Raw genomic sequence first — 24,485 nt, 5'->3', positions numbered from 1 at the left:
TGCTAGAGGATGGGTGGAGAAGGTGTAGTGTCCTACTCCCCGGGCTGAATCACTGTGTGGGCTGCTTAGCCCAGCTAGACCCGCTCAGCCCGTTTGACATTAGTCTTAACCAACCCTCCTCTCTTTTATCCGGCCACGCCCCTAGGAATAGAGATCACTGAGCGGCCGTATCAGAAGGGCACACATGAGCCGTAAGAGAGGAGGAGCCTCCGCTGATCTGTTAGTGCTGCCTGGAAGCGGATCTTACTCAGCTCTGCCCATTGTCTGTGCGGGGACTCGGGGAGAACAGAGGGATGGGTGCTGTCTGTGGGGGGGAGGGAGCCCATCCTGGGGGAGCGAGATGATGCTGGCTGTGGTGTGCCGAGTGCTGCTGGGGATTTGCAGGATGGAAATGGAGGGACACAGAAATGAGCAACTGAGCAAATGCAGTCAGCCACCTTTCCCTCTCACCGAATGTTGAGCTGTGAGAGAGAGTAGACTGTATGTGCTGGGTAGAGAATGAAGCCAAGTGCAATTTTTTTTTTTTTTTTTTTTTTTTCCTTCCCTCTTTTTTGAAGGGCCAGGCATCCAAAAATTGGTACTTGTTGAGCATTCTTACTTCTCTAGCAGGAGTGGGCACTCATGTTATTCATGTGCTGTGCTGAAAGTGTCATTTGGTACGAGGAAACACTTAAATGAGGAGTGTGGGTTGCTTCCCTTTCCATCCATGTTTCGGCCTGATGTGCCTACACACCTGTAGTTGAGGTGTATTCTAAGTTCAGATTGACAATGAGCATTAGAATTTAGTTGTTTTCTATAGATATCCCCTGTAGTTACTACTAAAGACCAGACTTGTTCTTCTTTAACTGCTCCTCCCTGCTCTTCTCAGTAAACTTTATTTTAATGTAACACTGCTATAAAAGAATATGTTGCGATTCCCATCTCCAGGATAAAATCCACTTTTGGTGAAAAGTTATGTTGCCGTACAACTTACTATATCTATAAAAAGAGTGTGCCAAGGAGATATAAAAACAGGTTGTTTTATTAAGTGTTTGTGGCTGTGTCGGTCCTGCCCAGCTGCTGGCTCTTCAGCAGTCCTGCTATATGATCTGTTGACCGAGTCACAGCAGCTTTGAACTAAGGAGTCTAGACCATAAAGATTATAGGGGAGAGCACAGAGGATTTAGAGGCTATGAAACGACACCCATATGTTTATATACACACAGCAATCTATGAGGTGGCTGAAGCTTAAAGTGTATTCTTACACATTTTTCCTGTACAGTCCTGTTTAATTTGAAAGGGTTTGATGTAGTGAGGTGAGGGAACAGATCAGACTGGGTGACACTTGTCCTGTAACCTATAGACATGACATGATTGTCATCTGATCTCACTGATTAGCCATGGTGTCTTGCTTCTCTTATTGCAAAAAGTCCCATTTCTGCTACAGCCTTAGTCTTGTAACTTGTAAATAATAAATATGCTTTTGGTAACCCCCCCCATTTTTTCCCCCATAATGTCCCCATGTACTGCAGTACATAGGGGACACTGCGGAGGAGGGGGTTTTTATGACTGGCAACAGCAAGACTGTAATGAAATACAATACAGCAGATTGTCTGATCTCACCAGAAGCAGTTCACTGAGATAAAGTTGTACCTATATACATAAACGTAATATAATGTTTGGTATGTCCACGTTACTCCATTTTTGGTGACACTGTAGAGCTGCTTTCACACTGATCTGAAAAAACGCAGTAAAACCATATGCGTTTTTGATGCAATTTCTCAACTCCTGACTCCAATCATGCATCTATGAGACTCAGAAACTGCACCAAAAACACAACGCGTGTGTGCTTTTGATGCGCACTAGATGCATTTCCTTTAGTATTCAATAGAATTACATTTTTGGTACTCTTTTGAAAAGTACACTAAAGATACAACATGCAGAACTTTTACAAATCCACAGTACCCGCAGCTCACTGCTGTGAAGCGTTCCATAGGAATTAACCACTTCAAGTCTTGACACTTTTACCCCCTTCCTGTCCAGGCCAATTTTCAGCTTTCAGTGCTATCACACTTTGAATGACAATTACACGGTCATGCAACACTGTACCCATATTTTGGTGGTAGTTATTCACCACTGGGATTTTTTCTTTTTGCTATATAAATGAAAAAGTCCAAATATTTTGGAAAAAAAGTGTTTTTCGTATAACATTTTGCGAATAAATAATCTTTCTTCATACATCTTGGCCAAAATGTATTTGGTTATCTTTTTAGTAAAAAAAAAAAAAAAAACCCCAAATTCGTTTAACCAAAAATTTATAATTTTTCAAAAACATTTTTTAAATATATATATATATATATATATATATATATATATATATATATATGGGTTTTTTTTTAAACATGCTGTCACCCTAGCAGTACAGTGTCACCATAGTGACACTGTGCTACTTGTGGGGGGTGATGAAGATTTTTTGGGGTTTTTTTACACTCATTGCTTTCACATCCATAAAGGCTGTAAAAGCAATCATTTCTCCTTCTCTATGACTGCATTCTTGCAGCCATTGAGAGATACTGTGAGAGCTGTGATTGGTCACAGCTTGTCACATGGTACAAGGCTGTTTAATAGCCTTGTACCATGTGACCTCTGTGATCATTCACAGATTTCACAAGTAGCAAGCAATGATGTCAGATGTGACATCTTGCTTACTACTATTCTTGTGATCACTGATTGATCAATCAGTGATCACATGATCCGGACCTCACACAGAGGGAGCGCACACAGCCTGAAAATGCGAGCTCTGTTTATGAATGTACATGGGCCGGATGGGAAGTGGTTAAAGGAATTTTTTCATGCATTTTTCTTCTGTTTTATTTATTTTATTTTTTTTTGCTTTTTTAATCCCAAAAATGGATCAGTGTGAAAGGGCCCTAAAGTTACATGTTGGACATTGACTGTAGTCAAGGCTGACATTTTATTTAATGCTTGTTCTCTTGATTTCAGCTTGACAAAGATGATATGGTGTACATGGAAGCTTACGATAAGTTGCTTGAATCTTGGCTCACATTGGTGCAAGATGATAAACATTTCCATAAAGGTTTCTTTACCCAACATGCCGTCCAGGTGTTTAACTCTTACATCCAGTGCCATCTAGCAGCTCCTGATGGCACGCGGAACTTGGTAAGTATGATCAAATTATCTCATGCCTTGCTGTATGAAAATTTTCTGTGGTGGTCTGAAGGTTTTCAAACATAATCTCATCCTTACTGAAGTAATTCCTGCTGATTAGCACTTTAAACCAATACGTTGTGAAAAGTTACTAAATTATACTATGAGTTCGTTTTATGCTAACTGCTTGCCTTCCGCCCTATAGGAGAAATTCTGCTACAGGGCGACAAGGCTGTGAAAAATCAGGTGTATATATACGTGATTCTGCGTTTCCTGGTAGGGGTGCGCGCGCCCTACCTGCTCCGCCATTGGTGGTTTCAGCTATCGATCACCAGGTCCAGGCCGGTGATTCTCCACTGGCACCCAGCAATCACCGAGTATCAGTGATGGGGGAGAGGTTTGTATGTAAACAATACAGATTTCTCCCCTGTAAGCTCAAGCACACTGCTTTGTATTGCTCTGCATAGCAGAGCAATACAAAGCAATACAAAGCAATGTGCTTACACAGTAAATCACACACAAGCCTTTGATCTCTCCAGATGTTAACCCCTTCCTGCCCAGTGTCATTAGTACAGTGTCAGTGCGTTTTATTGTAATTAGTGTCATTGGGGATGTCAGTGACAGTTTCCCCCCCTTAGTGTCAGAATGCCCGCCACAGTCCTGCTATAAGTCACTGATCACCGCCATTACTAGTATTTAAAAAAAAAAATTGGGGATTTTTTAAATTTTTTTTTTTAGTAAAAACAGGTAGCAGAATACATTTTGGCCTAAATTTAAGACTAAATTTAATTTTTTTATTTTTAAATGTTACTTTAATAGCAAAAAGTAAAAAATAAAGGTTGTTTTTTTTTCTCAAAATTGTCGGTCTTATTTCGTTTATAGAGCAAAAAATAAAAACCGCAGAGGCGGTCAAGTACCCCCGAAAGAAAGTTCCATTTGTGGGGGGAAAAAAGGACATAAAGTTCATTTGGGTGCAGTGTTGCATGACCTCGCAATTGTCAGTTAAAGAAACGCAGCGCCGTATCGCAATAAATGGCCTGGTCAGGAGGGGGGGGGGGGAATCCTCTGGAGGGCAAGTGGTTAAAGTGTATAAAAGCAAATCTTTTTTTTTTTTTTTTTGTCACCAAAACATGAGTTGAGGGGAAGTTTTGCAAGGAGATACCTGTTCAAATGCCTAACAGAAATATCCTAACTTAGGGACGACTGCCCTCCACTTCCTGTTTTGCCTCTGGGACAGTAAGTAAAGGTTAATCGCTATAACAGAATCCAGGTGGCTAAAAAAAAAAAAAACACGGGCAGTTAACGCTTCCTACTCTGTCCAAAAAGAAAAAACACTTTAGCTATAGTTGCGCTTTAGTTTCGCATCATCTCTCAGGTGGCTGAAACCACTCTGAAATAGGTTCCAGTGGCTGTCAATGGAGAAAAAGAGACAACTGAATCAAGTCTTATATCTGCAGTCTGTGAGGTTCTATCCTCTGTTAAAGAAGAACTCCGGGATAGGCAACAAAAAAAAAATCATCCAAAAGTACACCTCTCCCCCCCCACATGAAACAATAAACAGTTAATACATTTGTGAAATTCCTTACCATTGAACAGTCTTAATTGCATTTTCATGACCTCATCTCTGTGATTCAAAAAATAACAGCATCTGCTCTGCCAAGGAGGAGGTGTAACATCAGGGATTACATCATATCCTCTCCTCTCAGGATACTACACTTCCCATCAACCCCTGGGAATTGTAGTAAGTGTGGGTGGGTACACTAGGCCTGTACATGTTGAATGTGTACTTGCCCATGTCAACAGAAAACACGCCCACACATTCCCCAGCTGCCACTGCTATCCTCGCATGTAATCACTCACCCTCCAGTTAAAACAGAATAGGAACAAATTTCTCTGACAACATGTTTTTAATCCCAGATGAAATATGGCCACATGCCCAGAATTAGATTGTTTATCCACTGTTGTCTGCTGTAATTAAAGCAGATCTCCAGGCAAAAGCTTTTTTCATGTTTTTTAGTGTATCGGCTGAAAATTGTGTTATCAGCATTTTGCCGATAGGAAAAAAGGTGCCAATAATGGCCACCGAAAACACGATTTTACCTAGGATTTTGCTGCGATTTAAAGGGGAATTTGATCGCGATTATACCCAGAATTTGATCGTGATTTTACCTGTGATTTTGCCTCAATTTAACCGGGATTTTGCCAGGATTTTACCTGGGATTTTGCCGTGATTTTACACGTGATTTTTTTACACGTTTTACGATTTCTGAATTTTTTTTTTTTCTTTGGCCAACTTGTTGCTGGGCAGATTAAAAACGGATAAAAAACACAACACGTTTTCAATGTATTTCAGACCTGGTTTGTGTTTTGTCCATTTTTGCTCTTCTTTCAGTTCATTTTGCATATTTGCGCACACATTTTTGACACTTTTTTATGCTTTTGAGCTGCTGCTGCTTGTATGCTTCCATGTGATCACATTCCCGACCACAACAGAATCGAAACAAAGCACTGGGACATTAGCAGCAATAGATGCTCCCTTTAGCAGCAAACTGTAGGTACTCCCTTTAGCAGCAAACTGTAGTTACTCCCTCCAAACTGTAGGCGCTCCCATTAGCAACTATAGATACATCCCACTCCTAGTAAACACTACAGTGATTTTTAATTATGTCAGCAACAAACGCATCAAAAAAGCACATGCAAAAGCACAATGCACTGCAATATGGACAAAGTGCAAACTGCACTGGTTTTTGTGTTTTTCTGAACCAGGCCTGAAATGCATTGAAAACGCAGCAAAAATGCACACTTTGTTTTTGATGAGATTTGCATTTTTAATCTGTCCAGCAACAAGCCAAAAAAAAGGACAACATTCAAAAAGCGCACACCGCATCAAAAAACACGACACAAACGTGCATGCAAAAATATACTGTAAAATGGACAAAAGGCAAAATGCATTGGTGTGAACCAGGACTAAAATGCATTGAAAACATAGCAAAAACACACAAATGTTGCGTTTTTATGTGTTTTTAATCTGCCAAGCAACATGTTCGCCAAAAAAAAAACAAAAACAAAACATTAAAAAAAAATGCATCAAAAATTGTGAGTAAAATTGTAGCAGAATTGCAGGCAAAATCGCAACAAAATCCTGCATTAAAATCGCGGCAGAATCCCAGATAAAATCGTGGCAAAATTGTGGCAAAGTCGCATTTTCAGTGGCCGTTTTTGGCACCTTTTCTCCTATCGGCAAAATGCAGATAGCACTGTTTTCAGCCTCCGACATATGGGTGCATCCTTGGTATGTATTGTATATACACTGTTCCTAGTGGAGGAGGGAGGTGCAGAGACTCCCTGCTGAAGCTATGGGAGGTGGGACATACCCAGAGTGTCTTGAGCTGTCATTCTCAGAACACTGCCTGGGTGGGAGGTACAGACCAGGGGTCTGACTCCTCCCACTACAGTGAGCAGGGAGGAAATGTATTACAGCTTCCTGGAGGAAGAACTACAGAAGGGCTGGGCCAAGACCAGTGGCTGGGGGAATAGGAGTAGCAGCAGCCACTGGTCTTATAAACAGAGCAACTACTGAGTAAACAAGAAGATAGATGACATATTCAATGTGCAGGTAGGAGATCGGCATAAGGACATGGAAAAACTTTTTTCCCTGGAGTTTGGCTTGAAAGCAGAGTCCTGTTTTATACCAAAGTATTAGGTGGGAAGGTCTTTATAACATAGGTTGCCCTGACAGCAAGAATGGCTGCACAGAAAGAAAACTCTCTCCTACTCCTTGGTGTCACTCCCTCTCTGGCTGTTTCATTTGAAGAATTTTGACCAGTGTGGGAGCGACTCTGTACAAACAGGTCCACACCCTTTAACAATCCTGTAGCTGCCTAGTTGCCACCAGTCTTAGGATTGCTTGTGTGATGTGGTCCATATGCTGGGAGATGCCTGAAATCCTCCTGCTCTTTGAAAGCTGGCCTAAGAAGTCCACTGCTTTCCATTAGGTCACCATCACCAGGCAGGATCACGCTGAAGAAAACTGTAAAGCTTTCCCTACCCTGCTGATCTCCTCTATGATCTTTCCAGTGTTGCCTGCACATCGTAACCTTGGAACCACTTCCTTATGGTGATAACGGTGGACCATGTGTGTTTTGACATGACCACTTGTGACCTGTAATGTTGTAACATAACAGGGTGACAATGCAGGAGACACTTGTCACACCACAGTAGGAAGTGCTTGATTAAAGATAATGTAAACTGAACATTTCATATTCCTGGTATGTGCCTGCGTTACCATGCACTTGCATGAAAAAGTATCCTGGTCTCTTTGTATTGCTTGCTTTGTGTGAAATCCCTGGTGTTCCTGCCAGTCTCTTTGCTTTCCTAATAAAAAGTGACCACACTAAGCAGAACACACTGTGGTCAGTTCTCTAGCTGTGCTAGGTACTCAGCCTGCTCTCCTCCATTGATCAGACGTATTCTGACACCTCCCCCTGCACAGCCTTTTACTGGGAAGATCAGTGTTCTGCTGTTTCTCCTTGCCCAAGTCTTATGCAGCAGAGAACAGTGGGAATGGGATCTCTTATAAAAAAAGGAAAACTAGTTTTTATATTGTTATACAGGATTTATATAGCGTCAACAGTTTGCTCAGCGCTTTACAATATAACGGGAGACAATACAGTAACAGTACAGTTCAATACAAGAGGGTTAGGAGGGCCCTGCTCCTTGGAGCTTACAATCTAAGAGGAAGGGGCTTGTGGTACAAAAGGTAGTAACTGTGGGGGATGGACTGGTTAGAAGAGTAGAAGATTCCATTATTAGCTGAGGGCAGGATAGGCTTCCCTGAAGAGGTAGGTTTTCAGAGATCGCCTAAAAGTGAGCAGAGTAGGCGATAGTCTGATAACATGTTTTTTATATCTATACACAAATGTTATACCTTTCATTTCATTTATAAACTGAATAGGTTGTTTTACTTGAAATGTTTGAATGTTTTCAAATGTTTGGAAACCACCTTTGAAATTACATTAACCATAAAACGAATGAGAATGCAGTGAATAGACTTAACTACGTGCTCTAAATGATTAAATAAAATCTCATTTGTTACTGTGATTTAGCATTTAGTTTTCAGTGATATTTTGTACATTATATTAAGTGTTTGCTATGTATCTACGATGGCTATTCCCTGTTTGTTTTAGTAGTAGATGGAATGTTTCCTTCGCTACAGTTTTGGTTTAGGCGATCTACTATCCTGGTTGCTGTTTTCCTCTGTACACAGCTTGATGAGCATGTTGTGGGTTTATGTCACCCTAGGACAGGGCCAGAGATAGACAGTCCTATCTGGTGTTACAGCAAGGGTGGCCATTTTTTCAGAATTGTAATTGCACTTTGATACTCGGGGTATAAAGATGAAACACTGCAACTGTATATCACAGCCAGTCTGTAGTCATTGAGTGACACATAATTCATTCTAAATCTGGAAGTAAGTCCGACAATCCCTGGCATACTGCAGGCTCCCATCAAAGACTTACAAATTTGTTAATTCATATACATAAGATGCGGAGGGCACTATGCTAATGCAGTCGGAACAGCACGTGTTGGGTATATGAAGGGGGAGCCCGTCTCTATCAAATAAGTTATTTAGCTCAAAGTAACAAATTAAAGCACAGCTGACATTCCGCAACGCGACTGGGTTTCAAAGCGGTAGTCAGGGCTTACGAATAGATGTGAAGCTCTCTGTGGTTGGCAGCTGCAGCTTTGAAGTCACCAAAAGAGATGTGTTTGCTGGTTTAGATTAAGGAGAGACAGGAATCCATGAACTGTGTGCAAAGAAGTGTCGGAGTGTGTAGAAGATTTCCTGCACTGCGCTCGCTTAATTCTCCTTATGCATTTTAATTATGAAGCGTCCATCAGGCTACACAAATTGATAAATTATGTGACTGTCTGCAATTTACATCCATTGTCGCCTTGTATAGAGGGCATTAAAATTTCAGATTAACGTATAACTCAAGACAAAAATTTTTTTCCACCTAGCTTAGAAAGCGTTAAAACATCTTTCACACTTTACTGCTCTCTGTGTCCTCATAGAGGGGATTGTCATCAATAGAACGAGAGAGAATGCAGAATTTTACAGCTATCACTGGAGTGAAGGGTATATCTTCCAATGGGAACATTTGTTTTGATGGCAACTGTCAGAAAAAGGATTTCTCCACATTTTCGGTAGATTTCCACATCCCATTGCTTCCTGGACAGGAAGTGCTGGTGGGGACATAAACAGCAACAGGCACAAGTTCTTGCTCTATTCAAAGCTTTAAAGAAAAAAATAGAAAAGTTTGTACTGAAATAGCACCAAGATCTTATGGAGACAGCCCTATATTTATAAATAGTAATCCTTTTGTACTTTTTATACTCCTCTCAGTTACAAATGCTTCTTGGTGTATGTGTATATATATATATATATATATATATATATATATATATATATATATATATATATATATATATATATATATATATATTGTTTAATAACCACAGTGCATCTATTGTTTGTGTGTGTTACTAGTGAATGTAGGTGAGCTGTTTACCAATGGTAAGATCTCTCCACTGAAGTACTGTCCAACTCCTCCCCAACTTCCATGTGTAGTACAGGAAGAGGTATATATTGCACCTGTTGCTATACAATCTCCATATCTAATAAAAGAAGTAAAAAAAAAACCATTGGGGGACTAAAACCCTGCATTTGCCGCAGTGGGTGGAGCTGGGATATTTAAATGAATCTTTACTAATGAATGTTTAGGCGTTTAAGCTTATTTGTTTAAGTTTTGGGTTTTGTTTTTTTTTACATTTTCCCCAAGTGGTTTTTCACTTTCTGTGTTACTCCTCTCAGACTGCTAATGGTGTTGCCACCCGAGAGGAGGAAGAAATCAATGAAATTCAAGAAGATGACCGTGACTTGTTCTCCGATCAGCTGGCCAGTGTAGGCATGCTGGGAAGGATAGCAGCAGACCACTGCATACCTCTGCTGACAAGGTATGACTACTGCCTCTGGAACTCTCTTTAGGCTCATTTCACAAAGCTATGTTTTTTTTTTTTGTTTGTTTGTTTTATTTTTATCAATGACAGCCAACAAGCTCTGAGAATAGCAATTGGTATAGAAAAATACCATTCATCATACCTTAATTTACAGAGCCCAGTGTATCTGAATCCAGCTGTCTGCATGGAAGAATCTGACTGATGTTTGTGAGCAATTGAGGCTTTATGTGTATAGGCTCTTACACTGCTTCTTAGGGTATTTCTTTAACCATGCGACTTTAGATTTGTAATATATACTTTCAAATGTATCTAAACCAAAAAAAGTAATATGTTGTACAACCTTTGACAAAAGCTATGGAATCACTACTCTTGAAAAATGTTCATCCAATTGTTTAATTGTGTAGAGAAAAAAAAACAATCAGACATGCCTCAAAACTATTTTCATTTAACATTCCAAACTTATGGCTTTAAGAAACACTTAAAAAAATTAAAAAAGAAAACTGTAGTCAATTGCAACTGTTTTTGCAGATCAAGCAAAGGGAAAAAAAATGTGGAGTCACTCAAATCTAAGGAAAATATTATGGAATCACCATGTACTTTGCAGTTCTAAAACAAAGCTCTGCATCAGATTACATCTTTTAATTAGTCTGCAGTTAAAGAGTGAATGTACACCTTGGTGAGCTGTTGCACCAAGCTGATTGACATGAATCATAGCTCCAACACGGAATGTTGCAAAAGTTGTTGGTTGTTCCCAGTCAGCTGTGTCTAAAATCTGGACCAAGTACAAATCAATTCGAAGGTTGTAAAAGGGAGGTATACTGGTAGACCATGGAAGACATCAAAGCTTCAAGATAGAAAACTTAAAGCAATATGCTTTGAAAACAGAAATTGCACAACAATAATAAATGAGGAACAAATGGACAGAAACTGGAATCAATGTCTGTATGACATTGCCTAAAGTAAATCGGATTTGCATACAGGAAAACCATCATTAACACCTAAACAGAAAAAAAACTAGGTTATATTGGGCTAAAGAAAAGCAATCATGGACTGTGGATGACTGGATGAAAGTGATATTTAGTGATGAATCACTGATTATGCTGAAACTTTTGTTTGGTGCCATTCCAATGAAATGTATAAAGACTGCCTGAAGAAAATGTGCAAATTTCCACAATCATTCATGATGTGGGGTTGCATGTCAGGGAAGGGTACGGGGGAGATAATGGTCATTAAATCTTCAATAAACACACACGTTTGTATTGAGATTTTGGACACTTTTCTTATTCCATCAATTGAAAGGATGTTTGGTGATGATGACATCATTTTTCAGGATGATAATGCATCTTGCCATAGAGCAAAAAAACTTTCCTTCAAGAAAGACATATAGGGGTTTATTTACTAAAGCTGGAGAGTCCAAAATCAGACTCCCTTCTGCATAGAAACCAATCAGCTTCCAGGTTTCATTGCCAAAGCTTCATTGAACGAGCTGAGGTTAGAAGCTGATTGGTTTCTATGCAGAAGGGAGTCTGATTTTGGACTCTCCAGCTTTAGTAAATAAACCCCATAATGTCAATGGCATGGCCTGCAAATGGTCCAGACCTCAATACAATTGAAAATCTATGGTGGAAATTAAAGAAAATGGTCCATGACAAGGCTCCAACCTGGAAAGCTGATCTTGCAACTGCAATAAGAGAAAGTTGGAGCTGGATTGATGAAGAATACTGTTTGTCAATAGTTAAATCCATGCCATGAATTCAACAAATTACTAGTGGTGTACTGTAGTGTGTTTTTCATCATTCCATATTTTTTTGATCTGCAAAAACAGCTGCAACTGACTACAGTTTTCCTTGTTTTTTATTTGTGTTTCCTAAAGCCAGAAGATTGGAATGTTAAATGAAAATAGTTTTGAGGCATGTCTGTGATTAGTTTTATTTCTACACAATTAAACAATTGAATGAACATTTTCCAAGAGTGGTGATTCCATACATTTTGCCAGGGGATGTAGCTCACCAGTGCTTAGCTGTTGTAGCTGCATTACATTTTATTTATTTTTTAGTTCTCTTGTTCCTGCACTGACACTGCTCAAGCCCCCTAAATTGGTCTCCCTCACAGTCAAGCCACATGCAGCAGACTAAAGCGGAAATCTCTTCCAAAAGCTATCACCACTTCTGAAATCATTTAGTATGGACACCAGTGAATGCTCATATGCCCCCTGACTATCTTCAGATGTTCCAACCTGAACTGCCTAGTGCACTTCCATTTGCAAATGCAAGGAGGAGTTTTTAATGGAGGCTATGGAAGATTTTGCACTGCCAGAATTGTGTAGTTACTGCTTCAGCTTCTTTCCTCATACCTGGCTACTGTGGTTTAGCAGTACAGTCTAGTCTCTGAATAGATACACTTAGTGCTGCTCAATCCCCCACATGTTTTTCCAAGCATGAAAGAGGCGGCTATTCCTAGAAAACATTTCTTTGACCAAGCTGATTGGCCTTTCATAATGATTGACCCAACTCATAGAGGATATTCTCTCTTCCTGATAATTTTGATGCCTTGTACATTATAGAAGGGGAGTTTAGGCAGAATTGGACTGTTCCTACTGTGGACCCAGCCATTCTTGCACCAAATAATCAATCTACTCATTCTGTTGAAGTCATTCCCTCCTTTGAGGATTCAGTTGGTATGCATTTGGAGACACTTTTGAAGTTCTCTTTTGTCCTGCAACCAGCTATTGCCACCTTGTCAGTTATCCAGACCATGGCAAACTTGACCAGAGAAATTAACAGTGAGCTTTATTCAAATATAGATGAACCTAATCTTGCTACAAGGTTACAACTCCTGCCCTTGGCACTGCTGTTCTGTGTAGACGCCATGGAGAACATGATTGGTCAAATCTCCAGAATGTTCTTTGCGTATGCACAAAATCTTATGGCTTAAAGCTTGGTTAGGGGACCATCATAATGGAAGGTGCCTTTGCGCATTCCCTCCGAAAGCGAGCTCCTTTTAGAAATTTTCCTTTAGGAATACATTGAGGAGGCTAATGAAGGAAAGGGGTTCTTACCCCACTATCCTTAATCACACTTCTCTTTTGAATGGCCCTCCCCTATAGTATGGATGCCATCTGTTCGCTCCTTCAGGGCATCTACATCTACTGCAAGCCCTTCACCTTGTTGCAGACCCTCCAGCTCTAAGCCCATCAGACTTGCTGAAAAGCCACCTTCTCATTAAAGCTCCCCCACCCCTATTGACAATTACTCCACCTAAGAGCAAAGATGTTCAAGCCCTTTATTTCATTCTGCTCTTTGGAAAGGTACACAGAGAGTCTCCATTGCTGTTTGCTCTCATTACATCTCTGTAATCCATCATATGAGGTAGTTTTCACCTAAGTGAACCCCATCCTAGAAATTGTTTCTATTCCTCATCCTGCAACGTCTTCCATTTGCAATCACAAAACCCCTTGGTACCCAGGATGTCTTAGTCTGGCGTTCTGTATCTTCTTCTTGACACTTTGGCTTTTGCACTCTTGTGTACTCTTTTTGCAAGAAGTTGCTCTTCTTTGTTGCTGTTGCAAATTTGTGTCCATCTGGTGTTTCTTTGCTTCTCTTACCCACACAAAACAATATATACCTCAATTTTTTTGTAAAATATGAAAGCGGATGCTACGGCGAGTAAATAGATACCCAACATGTCATGCTTTAAAATTGCGCATGCTCGTGAAATGGCGTGAAACTGCAGTACTTAAAAATCTCCATGGGTGATGATGAAAAAATTTCTACAGGTTAGCAGTGTAAAGTTAGAGGAAGTCTTAGTGTGAGAATTATTGCTCTTGCTCTGACGTTCGTGGCAATATCTCACGTGTGGTTTGAACATCGTTTACATATGTGGGCATGGCCTACGTATGTGTTCACCACTACGTGGGAGCACAGGGGGATGGGGGCACATTAAACTTTTTTTATTATTTGTTTTTTTAAATTTTTTTTTTTTTTTGCACTGTCCTTTTAAACAAAATTGTAATCACTTTTATTCTTATCACAAGGAATGCATGCACCCCTTGTGATAGAAATAATTAGTGACAGGTCCTCTTTATGGAGAGATATGGGGTCAATAAGACCCCATATCTCTCCTCTGCAATGTAAAGCATTGGTTCAAAAAAAGCATTGATCTAGCGCTTGGGGAAAAAATAGCTGGAACGGGAAGTGCCATCGCTCCGGTCCTCCAAGGGCAGAGAGATGAGTGGCGGCCATCTTTACTTCACTCATCTCTATGCCCAGCGCCGGGATCAATGGTTTCTCAGGTAAGACTGAGAACTACCGAGCGGCGGGCGCCGCCGAGGATGGGGGTTTTTTCAGCACCTGTATTTGTGTGTTTTGGCCACGGAAATTTCGGTGCATCTCTAGTAATAATTAGGATATATCTGTAATATCTAAATCTTGGAGTACAGTATAGGACACTCAGTTCCCTTCCCTCTTCCCATGATCTCCTTACTGCTTGCTAAAGAAACAAAAATGCTGGTACCTCAGTTGGTGGGGTTATATGGGTACACAGAAGAGGGGGGAGCTGTTCCCCGCAAAGTTTTTGCCAGTGTCTAGTCACATTAAGGTAGCAGCACCCATAATTCATATGCTGTAGTCCAAGATATGTCCTCAGGCTGGCTTTTGGAATGCCTCATCCAGACTTTGCTCTACTGGACATTATGGGGTTTGCCTGCAAGTAATCTTTGGCGAAACTGTTCCAAACAAGGGGCTTTCCAGACTCTGTTCGGGTGAGAAATTAGATGTGAAGCACTTTCTAAGTTTAGAGTCTCTGGCATTGCCTCAGCACTTGCCTTGTCTCTCAGGATCCACTCCATCATTACATTTACACTCTTTCCCGCCACACATTATGGAGAAAGCATCTCCCTGCTGATGCTTCTGCTTGCAAAGAGCCACATGGAACTCAGATCTTCAGTTTATTCCGGCTTGCCCACCTACAATAAATTTGGTCTTCTTTTGCCATTCAATCCTCACCTGCTACTAGCTGTTTTGTTTTAGTAGGTATGTGAGTTTTGCCTCTTACCTCCTGTCTTAAGTTGCCTTACCATTATTCCCAGGTGCTCACAGAGTCTGTTCTGTCATCTGGATCCTCTTTTGCTCCATCCGGTGTGATTTCCACTACAGTCATGCAGGTTTTATGGCTCATATATTTGCCGTCTCTGACTGATACATGCTCCAATGCATTTCCCTGCAGATTTTGTATCCAATTTACTCTCCGATCTCATATTTGGAGAGACTGTTTCCAGTCTCTCCAGTCCAGAGAGTATAAAGTGTCACACCCCATAGTTCGTTACACCCATGACCTGGCGGAACAGCATCCATCTGAAATGGAATTAAGGGCATGAGAAATGGAAATAGTACCCATCAAGCTGGAGCGGGGAATGTTTAATCCACAATTAACTCAATGACTGCAACATCTTTGAGTTAAATAATACAGATTAGTATATCATGATATTAACAAATCCATCATTCATAAAATAGTTATTCAAAACATTTAATTACAGTTAAAATGGACAAAATGATAAAAAAATAATAAAAATGAAAATAAAAAAATGAAAAATAAAATTAAAAGTAAAAATAAAATTAGAATTATAAAAAGAAAAATAAAGATCCAAAAATTGTAAATATTGTTATATATTCACATAAAATGAAGCTGCTAAGCTTCAAACAATATAAAAACACCAAAACGGACCATTACACTATATTACTCTAAAAATAAGAATGAGAGTAAGAAGATGCCTTTTATCTACACCCAATACTTATTCATGAGTAGCGTGCATTCCCATATAATTACAGGTTCACAGGTGACTAATGAAACCGTTTAAGTCTAGTTCTATATTAAGACCTCCAGGGGTTAAAGATTTCAATAGATAAATCCATTTTGTTTCTCTCTTAAAGAGATCTCTCACTTTGTTAGACCACCTCCATGATGGTGAAACCCAATTAACCCCCCAAAATTTGATCTTGGAGGGATCTTTATCATAACGGGCAAAGTGTTCTGACGCACTGTGATGAACATAACCCTTCCTAATGTTTTTAATATGTTCAGCTATTCTCACTTTTAAAGGACGCTTAGTCTGACCAATATACATTAGTCCACAAGGACATACCATAGCATACACCACGTGTGTGGTGTCACACGTGATATATTCTGAAATGATGAATTCACGCCCCACCATATTAGAGGTAAAATTGTGTCTTATAGTTAAATTATCAGTGACCGTACGCAGGCTTTGCAATTCCAACAATTGAAGAAGGTGTTTGTGTCCCATAAATAAACTTTAGTTTATGTGACACTACTCTGAAGGAGCCTGTCCAAATACTCTCCCAATCTGGCCATCACAGATCCTATGCCATTTACAATGGGGCGGCCAGGTGGGCACTCTGCATTTTTATGGATTTTTGGCAGTGTGTAAATGACAGGTATCCTGCATACACCAGGGATAAGATACATTTTCTCCTTTTTAGTTAGGGTATGAGCCTTATAACCAAAGTTGATCAGCCTTTTTAATTCTTCCTTATATTCGTGAGTTGGGTCTCTTCTCAATTTACAATAGGTTTTTGTCATCTGATAGCATAAGATCTAATTGCTTAGTGTAAATTCTTTATCCATGATGACAATACCACCTCCCTTATCTGCTGGTCTTACAATAATGTCCTGCCTTTTACCTATTACCAACCAACCCATGGAATGTCATCTGTGTATCCTATTGGTGTATGGGAGATGGTGATTGTCGTCTTTAAGCGATTTAGCCAACCATGAGAATGGGGGGCATATTTATCTGGTAAGTGCACACCCGAAAGGGTGGACACTTTATTTTGCGTGGTGAACTTTCTTGGAGAATTTGAAGAGTTTGTGGGTTCATTAAGGAATTTTTCACATCAAAAGTCAAATTTTGATATTCACTTTATTTTGCACTACTGAATCACTTTAATGTTTTTTTGGGTCACATTGATTTATTAGACGTGGTAGCAAAGATATGAGTACTATTTGCATATATATTTGGCATGTAATTTTAAGTGCAGTTTTTTTAAATTATAGAATAGAATGTGTAGTTTTTAATTTAACACTTAAAGTGGCATTAAACCCAAAAGCAAACATTTATCATATTGCAGCTTACCAGTTTTTAGATGTGATGACTTTTCAGGCTTGCTTTCTTATATTTTCATCCAGTGGTCTGGCCAGTAGCTCTGATGTTTTTCAAAAGAGCAGATTGTATCAGTTGTAGTGATGAGACCAACCATTCAACACTGACAGGGCTGCTTACAATGATCAGCTTTCATTTCTTTATGTAAAACCTTTATCCCAAAAGGAAAAAAAACTGCTTGAATTGCTTATAAAGTGTTAACTGGAGTTAGGCTTCAATTTGTTAGTGTATGTAAGTCTGCTAGTACATTTAATCTCCTCTCCCCTGAATGGCAATGCTGCTGTCCGAAGGTGCCCCCTGTGCTTAATTATCCAGATTGGGGGCACTCTAATACAGGAGGTACGTTACTAGCCAGATCACCAGGTGATAACAATGGGCAGAAAAAGCCAAAGAAAATTAAACTAATGCAGCCACTACATCTAATGTAAAATGCAAGTTACATTTTTGGTTTTGGGTTTAATATCACTTTATTTTTCATTTAAATGGACCGTGATCACAGTAGAAAGAAAAAAAAAATTCAGCCATGAAACAGATTGTTGGTATCCTTGCTGCCCACTGATCCGAAACTTCATTGTTCCTGAAAAGTGATGAAGTTGAAAGCAGTTGTATATCTGCTTGCCATTTTCTGAAAACAGGACTGGTGGAATAAAAAATTGGCACTACTAGAGAATACTATAGAATACTACTACTACCAAAATCAGTGGCCGAAACCTGTGGACAAACTTGTGCTGTGTCCAATCACAGCACAGGTTGCAGGGCACGCGCGCACATGCTCCCGGAAGCAGGTGGCAATGTACATTGCCGAACCTGCAGCTGACACGCTCACAGTAGATGTACTGTGAGCAGGCGGCCAGTGGTTAATATATTCTGTTGAATCAAAGATCAGAAGTAAAGTCTAATTTTCATTAAGTATAGAATAAACAATAATGAATACCAATTACTTTTGTCAGTTTCAAGTTATTTCAGAGAAAATTGTGGGTTATTTTTTTTTTTTTTTTTTTTTTTTTGTAGAAGGCTACCAACAAATTTGTCCACATCTGTGTGTATTACTTTATTTGCAATAATCGCTCATAGCAGAAATGTAACATACTGGTCCATGGTTTGGTGTACAGATGTGAAGGTTGAAGTAAAGCAGACCCAGAGTCAAGAACTGACTTTAGGTCAAATGGTACACTCCGCATCTGCCATTTTATAAAACTGACACCCAAAAACATACCTATCTGCTGCAGGTGAGTCCCTGCAGTGGTAGCTGCCTCACTTTGACTTCCCGGGCTAGAATCTGTGTGAGGCTTAAGTTCTGACTGGCTGCTTTGGGTGACTGTCATCCCAAGTCTGATACCAGTACAGGCTGGCAGAAAATGAAGGGGCCTAAAGCAGTTAATTTAGTTTAGGTTGTCATACTGAGCTGTGGGAATCAAAGGAAATACCCAGGACTTTTGGCTATGGAGATGTATGCGACTTATTCATTGTGACAGCACTTGGTCAATAATCCCTGTCGCAAAGGGAGCCCCTAACCCTGTGTAGGCTACAACTTTCCTTTGCTTTGTTTGGGTGAAGGGAGTGGCAGGGGAGCAAAAGAAAGTTAAGTATATGCTGCTTGGGAGGACTGCATTAAGATTAACCTGTTCTTTTGCCCTGTATAGGCAAAGCATAGGTTCACTTTAGGAAGTTGTTGATTTTGTCTCTAGATGAGCCTAAGATGGCCACCCCCAGCAATATAAAAAATATAAGTATGAATTCTTTCTATTAAGAAGATACTTATTTTTAAAGGTGGATAAAAGAAAAAGTGACAGCCGTGTCACATAGATGACATCCCTTATTTAGACTGTGCAAACCTTGCCCTTTCAGCTTGCTGGAGGACAGAGTGACGAGACTTCATGGGCAGCTACAAAGGCACCAGCAGCAGTTACTGGCTTCGCCAGGTTCAGGCTCGGCAGATAATAAAGTTCTGGATGACCTGTATGAGGACATTCATTGGCTTATTTTAGTTACAGGTAAGTGATATATCTTCCTTCTGTCTTGCAGTGCATGTTCTGGAGCTTGTGGGCTGTTTAGAGCCTTGACCATGTAACCCATTACATTTATTTCATTGTACTCCTGCATCAAGTGTTCGATATTTAATGTATTCATAGCTTACTATGTGAAAGTGTTCTGTTTTTTTTTTTTTTTCTTCCTTCCTTCCTTTGTTGACACATCAACTACAGACCTCTGAGGTTGTCCTCAAATAGTCTGTCTCACTGGAGTCACTTAGCTAGGTGACCTCTGAGGTTGTCTCTAGACAGTCTGAGATCCTCTAGGAAGAGTTCACAGCTGAGGTCAAGTTAGTTTACAACAGCTCAGTCACTTTGTATCATGTTTCAGACTGTGTCAGAACAGTCTTGAGAAAGTGCCACAGCCTGCAGTTTTGTATTTATCATAACACAAGTCATCCCTCTGCTGCCAACTCATTTCCTAAGCCTTTGTTATGCCAAGCTGTATTTCTTTATTTATCTCTTTGTGCAGGCTACCTCTTAGCTGATGATGCTCAGGGTGAGACTCCATTAATACCTCCAGAAATCATGGAATACTCAATTAAGCAATCGAATGACGTTGACATCAACACAACACTTCAGGTCCTGGGATCTCCTGGAGAAAAAGCTTCATCTATTCCGGGTTGTAATAGGACGGACTCTGTGATCAGGTCAGTCTGAGTGGACTTTATGTGTTGAATTACAAACCCCTGGAGGGCTAATGACCGGTTCACTTGCCTCCAGCTCTCTATTATAACAAAGTGCAATTTTTTTTAATAAATTTAGTAAATAGGTGGAACTGAGCTGTGTTGCTTAATAGTTGTAAAGACAAAACTTTATATTTGAATAGAGCAAGGAAGGGTACGTTTTTATTTCTGTCTGTACCCTTGCTGGAAAAATTCACCCTCTCTATTTGCCCTTTTGACCATTGCCACAGGGGTAAATCATTTATTTAAAAATTGTCAACAGAACAAGAGGTGAGGGTAATTTTTTGCATGGAAATTTGTGTTTTGGTGAGAACTAAGAGGAGAGCACAACTGACTTTTTGTAGAGCTGTCCTCTTGCTTTCTGTGCATTTGTTGGGCAGGAGGTAAAGGGAAAACTTCTTAATGGTTCACAGGCAGCAAAGAATAGACAACTTTAACCCTTTCTTACTTTATGTAAAGTGTAAAACCCAGATTACCACATTGCAGGAGTTTAAAGTTTAGGGGTAGAGGAATAAAGTGTAATACTTATTATATCCCTTGCTTGGCAGACTTTTACAGTGTGCAACCGCTTCCCGAAAGCCTCTTTTAAAATGCTCCAGCTGATGGTCAGACTGATGTCATCGCATATAATGCATGTCCAATAATCTGGCATTGTATGTGAGGCTGGTGAGGGCTTGTCCACAACCCGCAGAATCACTGAGAAGAGGAGAGCTCTGGAATGCTGCCTGAGTGAAGAATCGGCAAAGTATTACACCTTTTTCCTTTCTCCACTAGACTTAATGAATGCCCCCACTACCAAAACAAAAAGGCTTTGGATTTACATGAACGTTAAAAGTGGTATTAAGTAAAACATTAGTACGAAAGCAGTATAAAATAAATCTGCCCTGAATCAGGAAATTGGCAGCTTCTTCTGTGGGATCTGAGCAGCCATAGCACACACAATGACGTCCATATCTTGGGTATAGTGGTGCACCGAAATGAAAATTCTGGTGTCGAAACCGATAATTCAGAATTTATGTGGCTGAAAACCGAAACCAAAATGTCTGCGTATGTGGGAGTGGGGAGGCTCCAATTTTTTTTGTATTTTTTTTCTACTTTCGTGTATATTTTTATTTTTTAATTTATGATTTTATTGCTATCACATAGGGGGGACCAATAGTTCCTTATGTGATAGCATATGAGTGACAGGTCCTCTTTGGAGGGGGTGGGGAGAGGAGCAGTGGAGGAGCAGTGTATACAGTGAGGTAGCAGTGTATATTATTTTATTATTATTATACAGGATTTTTATAGCGCCAACAGTATACAATATAACGGGAGACAATACAGCAACAATACAGTTCAATACAAGAGGGAAAGGCGAGAGCTTACAATCTAGGAGGGAGGGGCTAGTGGTACAAAAGGTAGTAACTGTGGGGGATGGACTGGTTGGAAGAGTAGAAGATTCCATTATTAACTGAGGGCAGGATAGGCTTCCCTGAAGAGAGAGGTTTTCAGAGATCGCCTAAAAGTGAGCAGAGTAGGCGATAGTCTGATAAATTGGGGTAGAGAGTTCCAGAGGTCTTGCAAGGAGCGGAGAGTACGGTTTGGGTGTATACAGAGAGGCTTCCTCACTGGCTGTCACTATATGTCGGTGCCGGTTTTTAAATGCTATTGCCGGCTTTTTTTTTTTTTTCTTCACTATAGCTTACAGAATTAGCTGTCACTTTCTCCAGAGTTAAAGGAAACATTGTTTCCCCTGTATCGGCTAAATTTTTCCTATCAGCATAATGCCGATAGGGCTCTTTTCAGCCGATCTGTTTCAGTGGCTGAAATTTCTACTTAGTTGTGGTGGTTTTTCAGGTTTTTCTCCTTTTATTTTAAATAATGTTGGGCACTTCCTGTCCTATGGTAACAATGCAAACTTTAGACCAACTTTATGGCTTGCTTTCAAAAAGCTTGGAAGAGATATGTATAAAGTAATATTGGATAGCTGCACCCACAAATGAAAAAGCACCAAGTGTGCATAACCTGATGACCGCTTTGTCTGTTTTTTTTATTTATATATATATATATATATATATATTATTATTATACAGGATTTATATAGCAGCAACAGTTTGCTCAGCGCTTTACATTATATATATATATATATATATATATATATATATATATATATATATATTTCCAGCGGTATGCGTTCATTCTTTGTCAGCAATTGTATCTTCCGCCACATTGACTAATCATGGATTTGCACATTTTTACAATACAGGTTACTGTCTGCTGTCTTAAGAGCATCAGAAGTAGAATCCAGGGCCACGAGGGCAAATTTAACGCATCTCTTAAGCCCTCAAATGGGGAAAGACATTGTCTGGTTCCTGAAGCGATGGGCAAAGACATATCTTCTTGTAGATGAAAAATTGTATGACCAGGTAGGAGGCATACAAATATATCTTAGTGTATAGTACCTGTGGCAGTGACTTACTAAAGCATTGCCCACTTTGTCTTGCAGATCAGCTTACCATTGAATACAGCGTTTGGAGCTGACACAGAAGGTTCCCAGTGGATCATTGGTTATCTTTTGGAGAAAGTGATCAGTAATTTGTCAGTGTGGAGCTCTGAGCAAGAGCTGGCCAATGACACTGTCCAGTTACTGGTAGCTTTGGTAGAAAGAAGAGAACGGTGAGTAATGTAGAAGTAATGCCATGATCTTACCTGTGGCAATTATTGGTTCAGTTGCCTTTTAGACCGAGTGAGGTTATTATCCTTCCTCAGTCGATTCCCTGTTATTTCCTCTGCAGAATCTAGCAGTCTCACAATTATTTCCTTATTCAGCCCAAGGCACCATTCACATGAGTGTATTTTTGATTCAGATAAATGAATGTGAAACTGCACACACAGTGCTTCTTATGTGATTTTAGTCAATATATCTGTTTGCATGTCTGCTTTTTCTTCATGTGATTCCAGTGCTATTAACAGTAATGGCACATATGTCATAATTCAATGCATGCAGTTTCACATCCATTTAAAGTGCATCTCTAATGAAATATCCTGGAAACACACCAGGAAATGAGAGTAAATACACTTAAAGGCTAAGTTAGCCTTTTGTTAAAAATAAATAAATGCACATCTTTATGGAGGTAAGAAAATGTGTATTTATAAATTTTTTACATTGCAGCCTGTAAAGCATTGCACTTGCAATCAATAGGCTACAGGTGCAAAGCCTGGATCCTGCAAACCCTGTCAGCTGTCTGCCTGTACCTCCTGTACAAGCAGGCAGTTACTGAACTGCAGGAAGAATCAATGAAGTACAAGAGTGCTCACCAGCACCCTTGCAGTTCATTAAGAACTACAAGCTATTTGCCACAATGGCAGGTGGTACTTGTAGTCTGTTCATTCACAGGAAACTGTGAATAAATGACGCAGGGAGAAGATCCCCCACCCTCTGTCATGGAGAGGAATGCTGGCGGCTGAAGGTGGGAGCATAGGAGTTATACCTTAAATATGCGTGTACCATGTAACATGCTCCATAAACGTATCCCTTAGGGTGAGGAGAAATTTCCTCTTTGACAAGTGTCCCTTGAATGATTGTTCCTATTGGAAAATTCCCTGCCCCTCCTGTTCCAGTGACATCTTTAAAATGTAGATTTCACTGTCTGTCTCGTTAACAATGGTTACCAGAACAAATGGTGTAAATCTCTTCGACAGGCACATAGACTGCAATAGAACCTGGTATAGGTTTTAACTCTTCCTTACTATAGCCAAAAATTTAAAAAAAAAATAATAAATAAATCTGGCTATAGCGATGGCCTCCTTGCACATATGTCCCTATTGCACATACACTATTTACAGGTACATACTCTAAAAGTGTCAGCCGAGGCTTCTGACATTCACCCTTGACCTAAAATGGCTTTTCGGTTTCTTTAGTCAGTTGTGGATGCAGGGTGTGCAAAGTGTAACTGATAGCCAGAGGCTGCTGCGTAAATACAGCAGCTATAGAAGCTGCTGGTGTAAGACTGTCTGACACTGTTTATAAACCACGATTACCTTATTTATTTCTGTTTAGCTTTTCATCTGCAGATCAAAGAAATTAGCTTCAATCTGCTTACTTTATATAAACAATAGTGCAGCGCTCAAAACTAATGCAAATGACAAAAAAACACATACAGCTGATAAATACTAGTGCCAACCCTTATTCAAAAATACGAAATTTAAGTGCCACTTATATATAAAATAGTGCAGCGCTCAAAACTAATGCAAATGCCAAGGGAAAAAAAAGGTACGCGAGTCCGTAGTTCCGGTGCGTGGTGACGCATTTCCGGCGTGAGACGCCATCTTGCTACACCCGAGAGGTCCCATTCGCATGCAGTACACCCACACATCAGTGAGGAGGGAGAATGTCTGCAATGTGAGTGTAACCCCTTTTTTTACTCTTTGGAAATAAACACA

At 39.9% G+C, this 24,485-nt stretch overlaps 1 protein-coding gene across 1 annotated transcript in view; it reads left to right on the top strand.

Moving 5' to 3' along the window:
• The window catches only part of XPO4 (exportin 4), a 208,104-nt gene that overhangs the window by 136,546 nt on the left and 47,073 nt on the right, over positions 1–24,485 (top strand). Inside the window, exons 10-15 of the mRNA XM_089685788.1 lie at positions 2,983–3,159; positions 10,022–10,164; positions 19,193–19,338; positions 19,847–20,024; positions 22,309–22,468; positions 22,549–22,718. Of these exons, the coding sequence (XP_089541914.1) occupies positions 2,983–3,159; positions 10,022–10,164; positions 19,193–19,338; positions 19,847–20,024; positions 22,309–22,468; positions 22,549–22,718 (974 nt within the window). The remainder of the gene's footprint in view (positions 1–2,982; positions 3,160–10,021; positions 10,165–19,192; positions 19,339–19,846; positions 20,025–22,308; positions 22,469–22,548; positions 22,719–24,485) is intronic.

Source organism: Staurois parvus, unplaced genomic scaffold (genome assembly GCF_062004578.1).
Source record: "Staurois parvus isolate SC_StPar_1 unplaced genomic scaffold, SC_StPar_1.0 ptg000387l, whole genome shotgun sequence".
Classification (NCBI taxonomy): Eukaryota; Metazoa; Chordata; class Amphibia; order Anura; family Ranidae; genus Staurois; species Staurois parvus.
The sequence above is the reverse complement of the archived record's forward strand: the minus strand, read 5'-3'. Positions and strand labels throughout refer to the sequence as shown.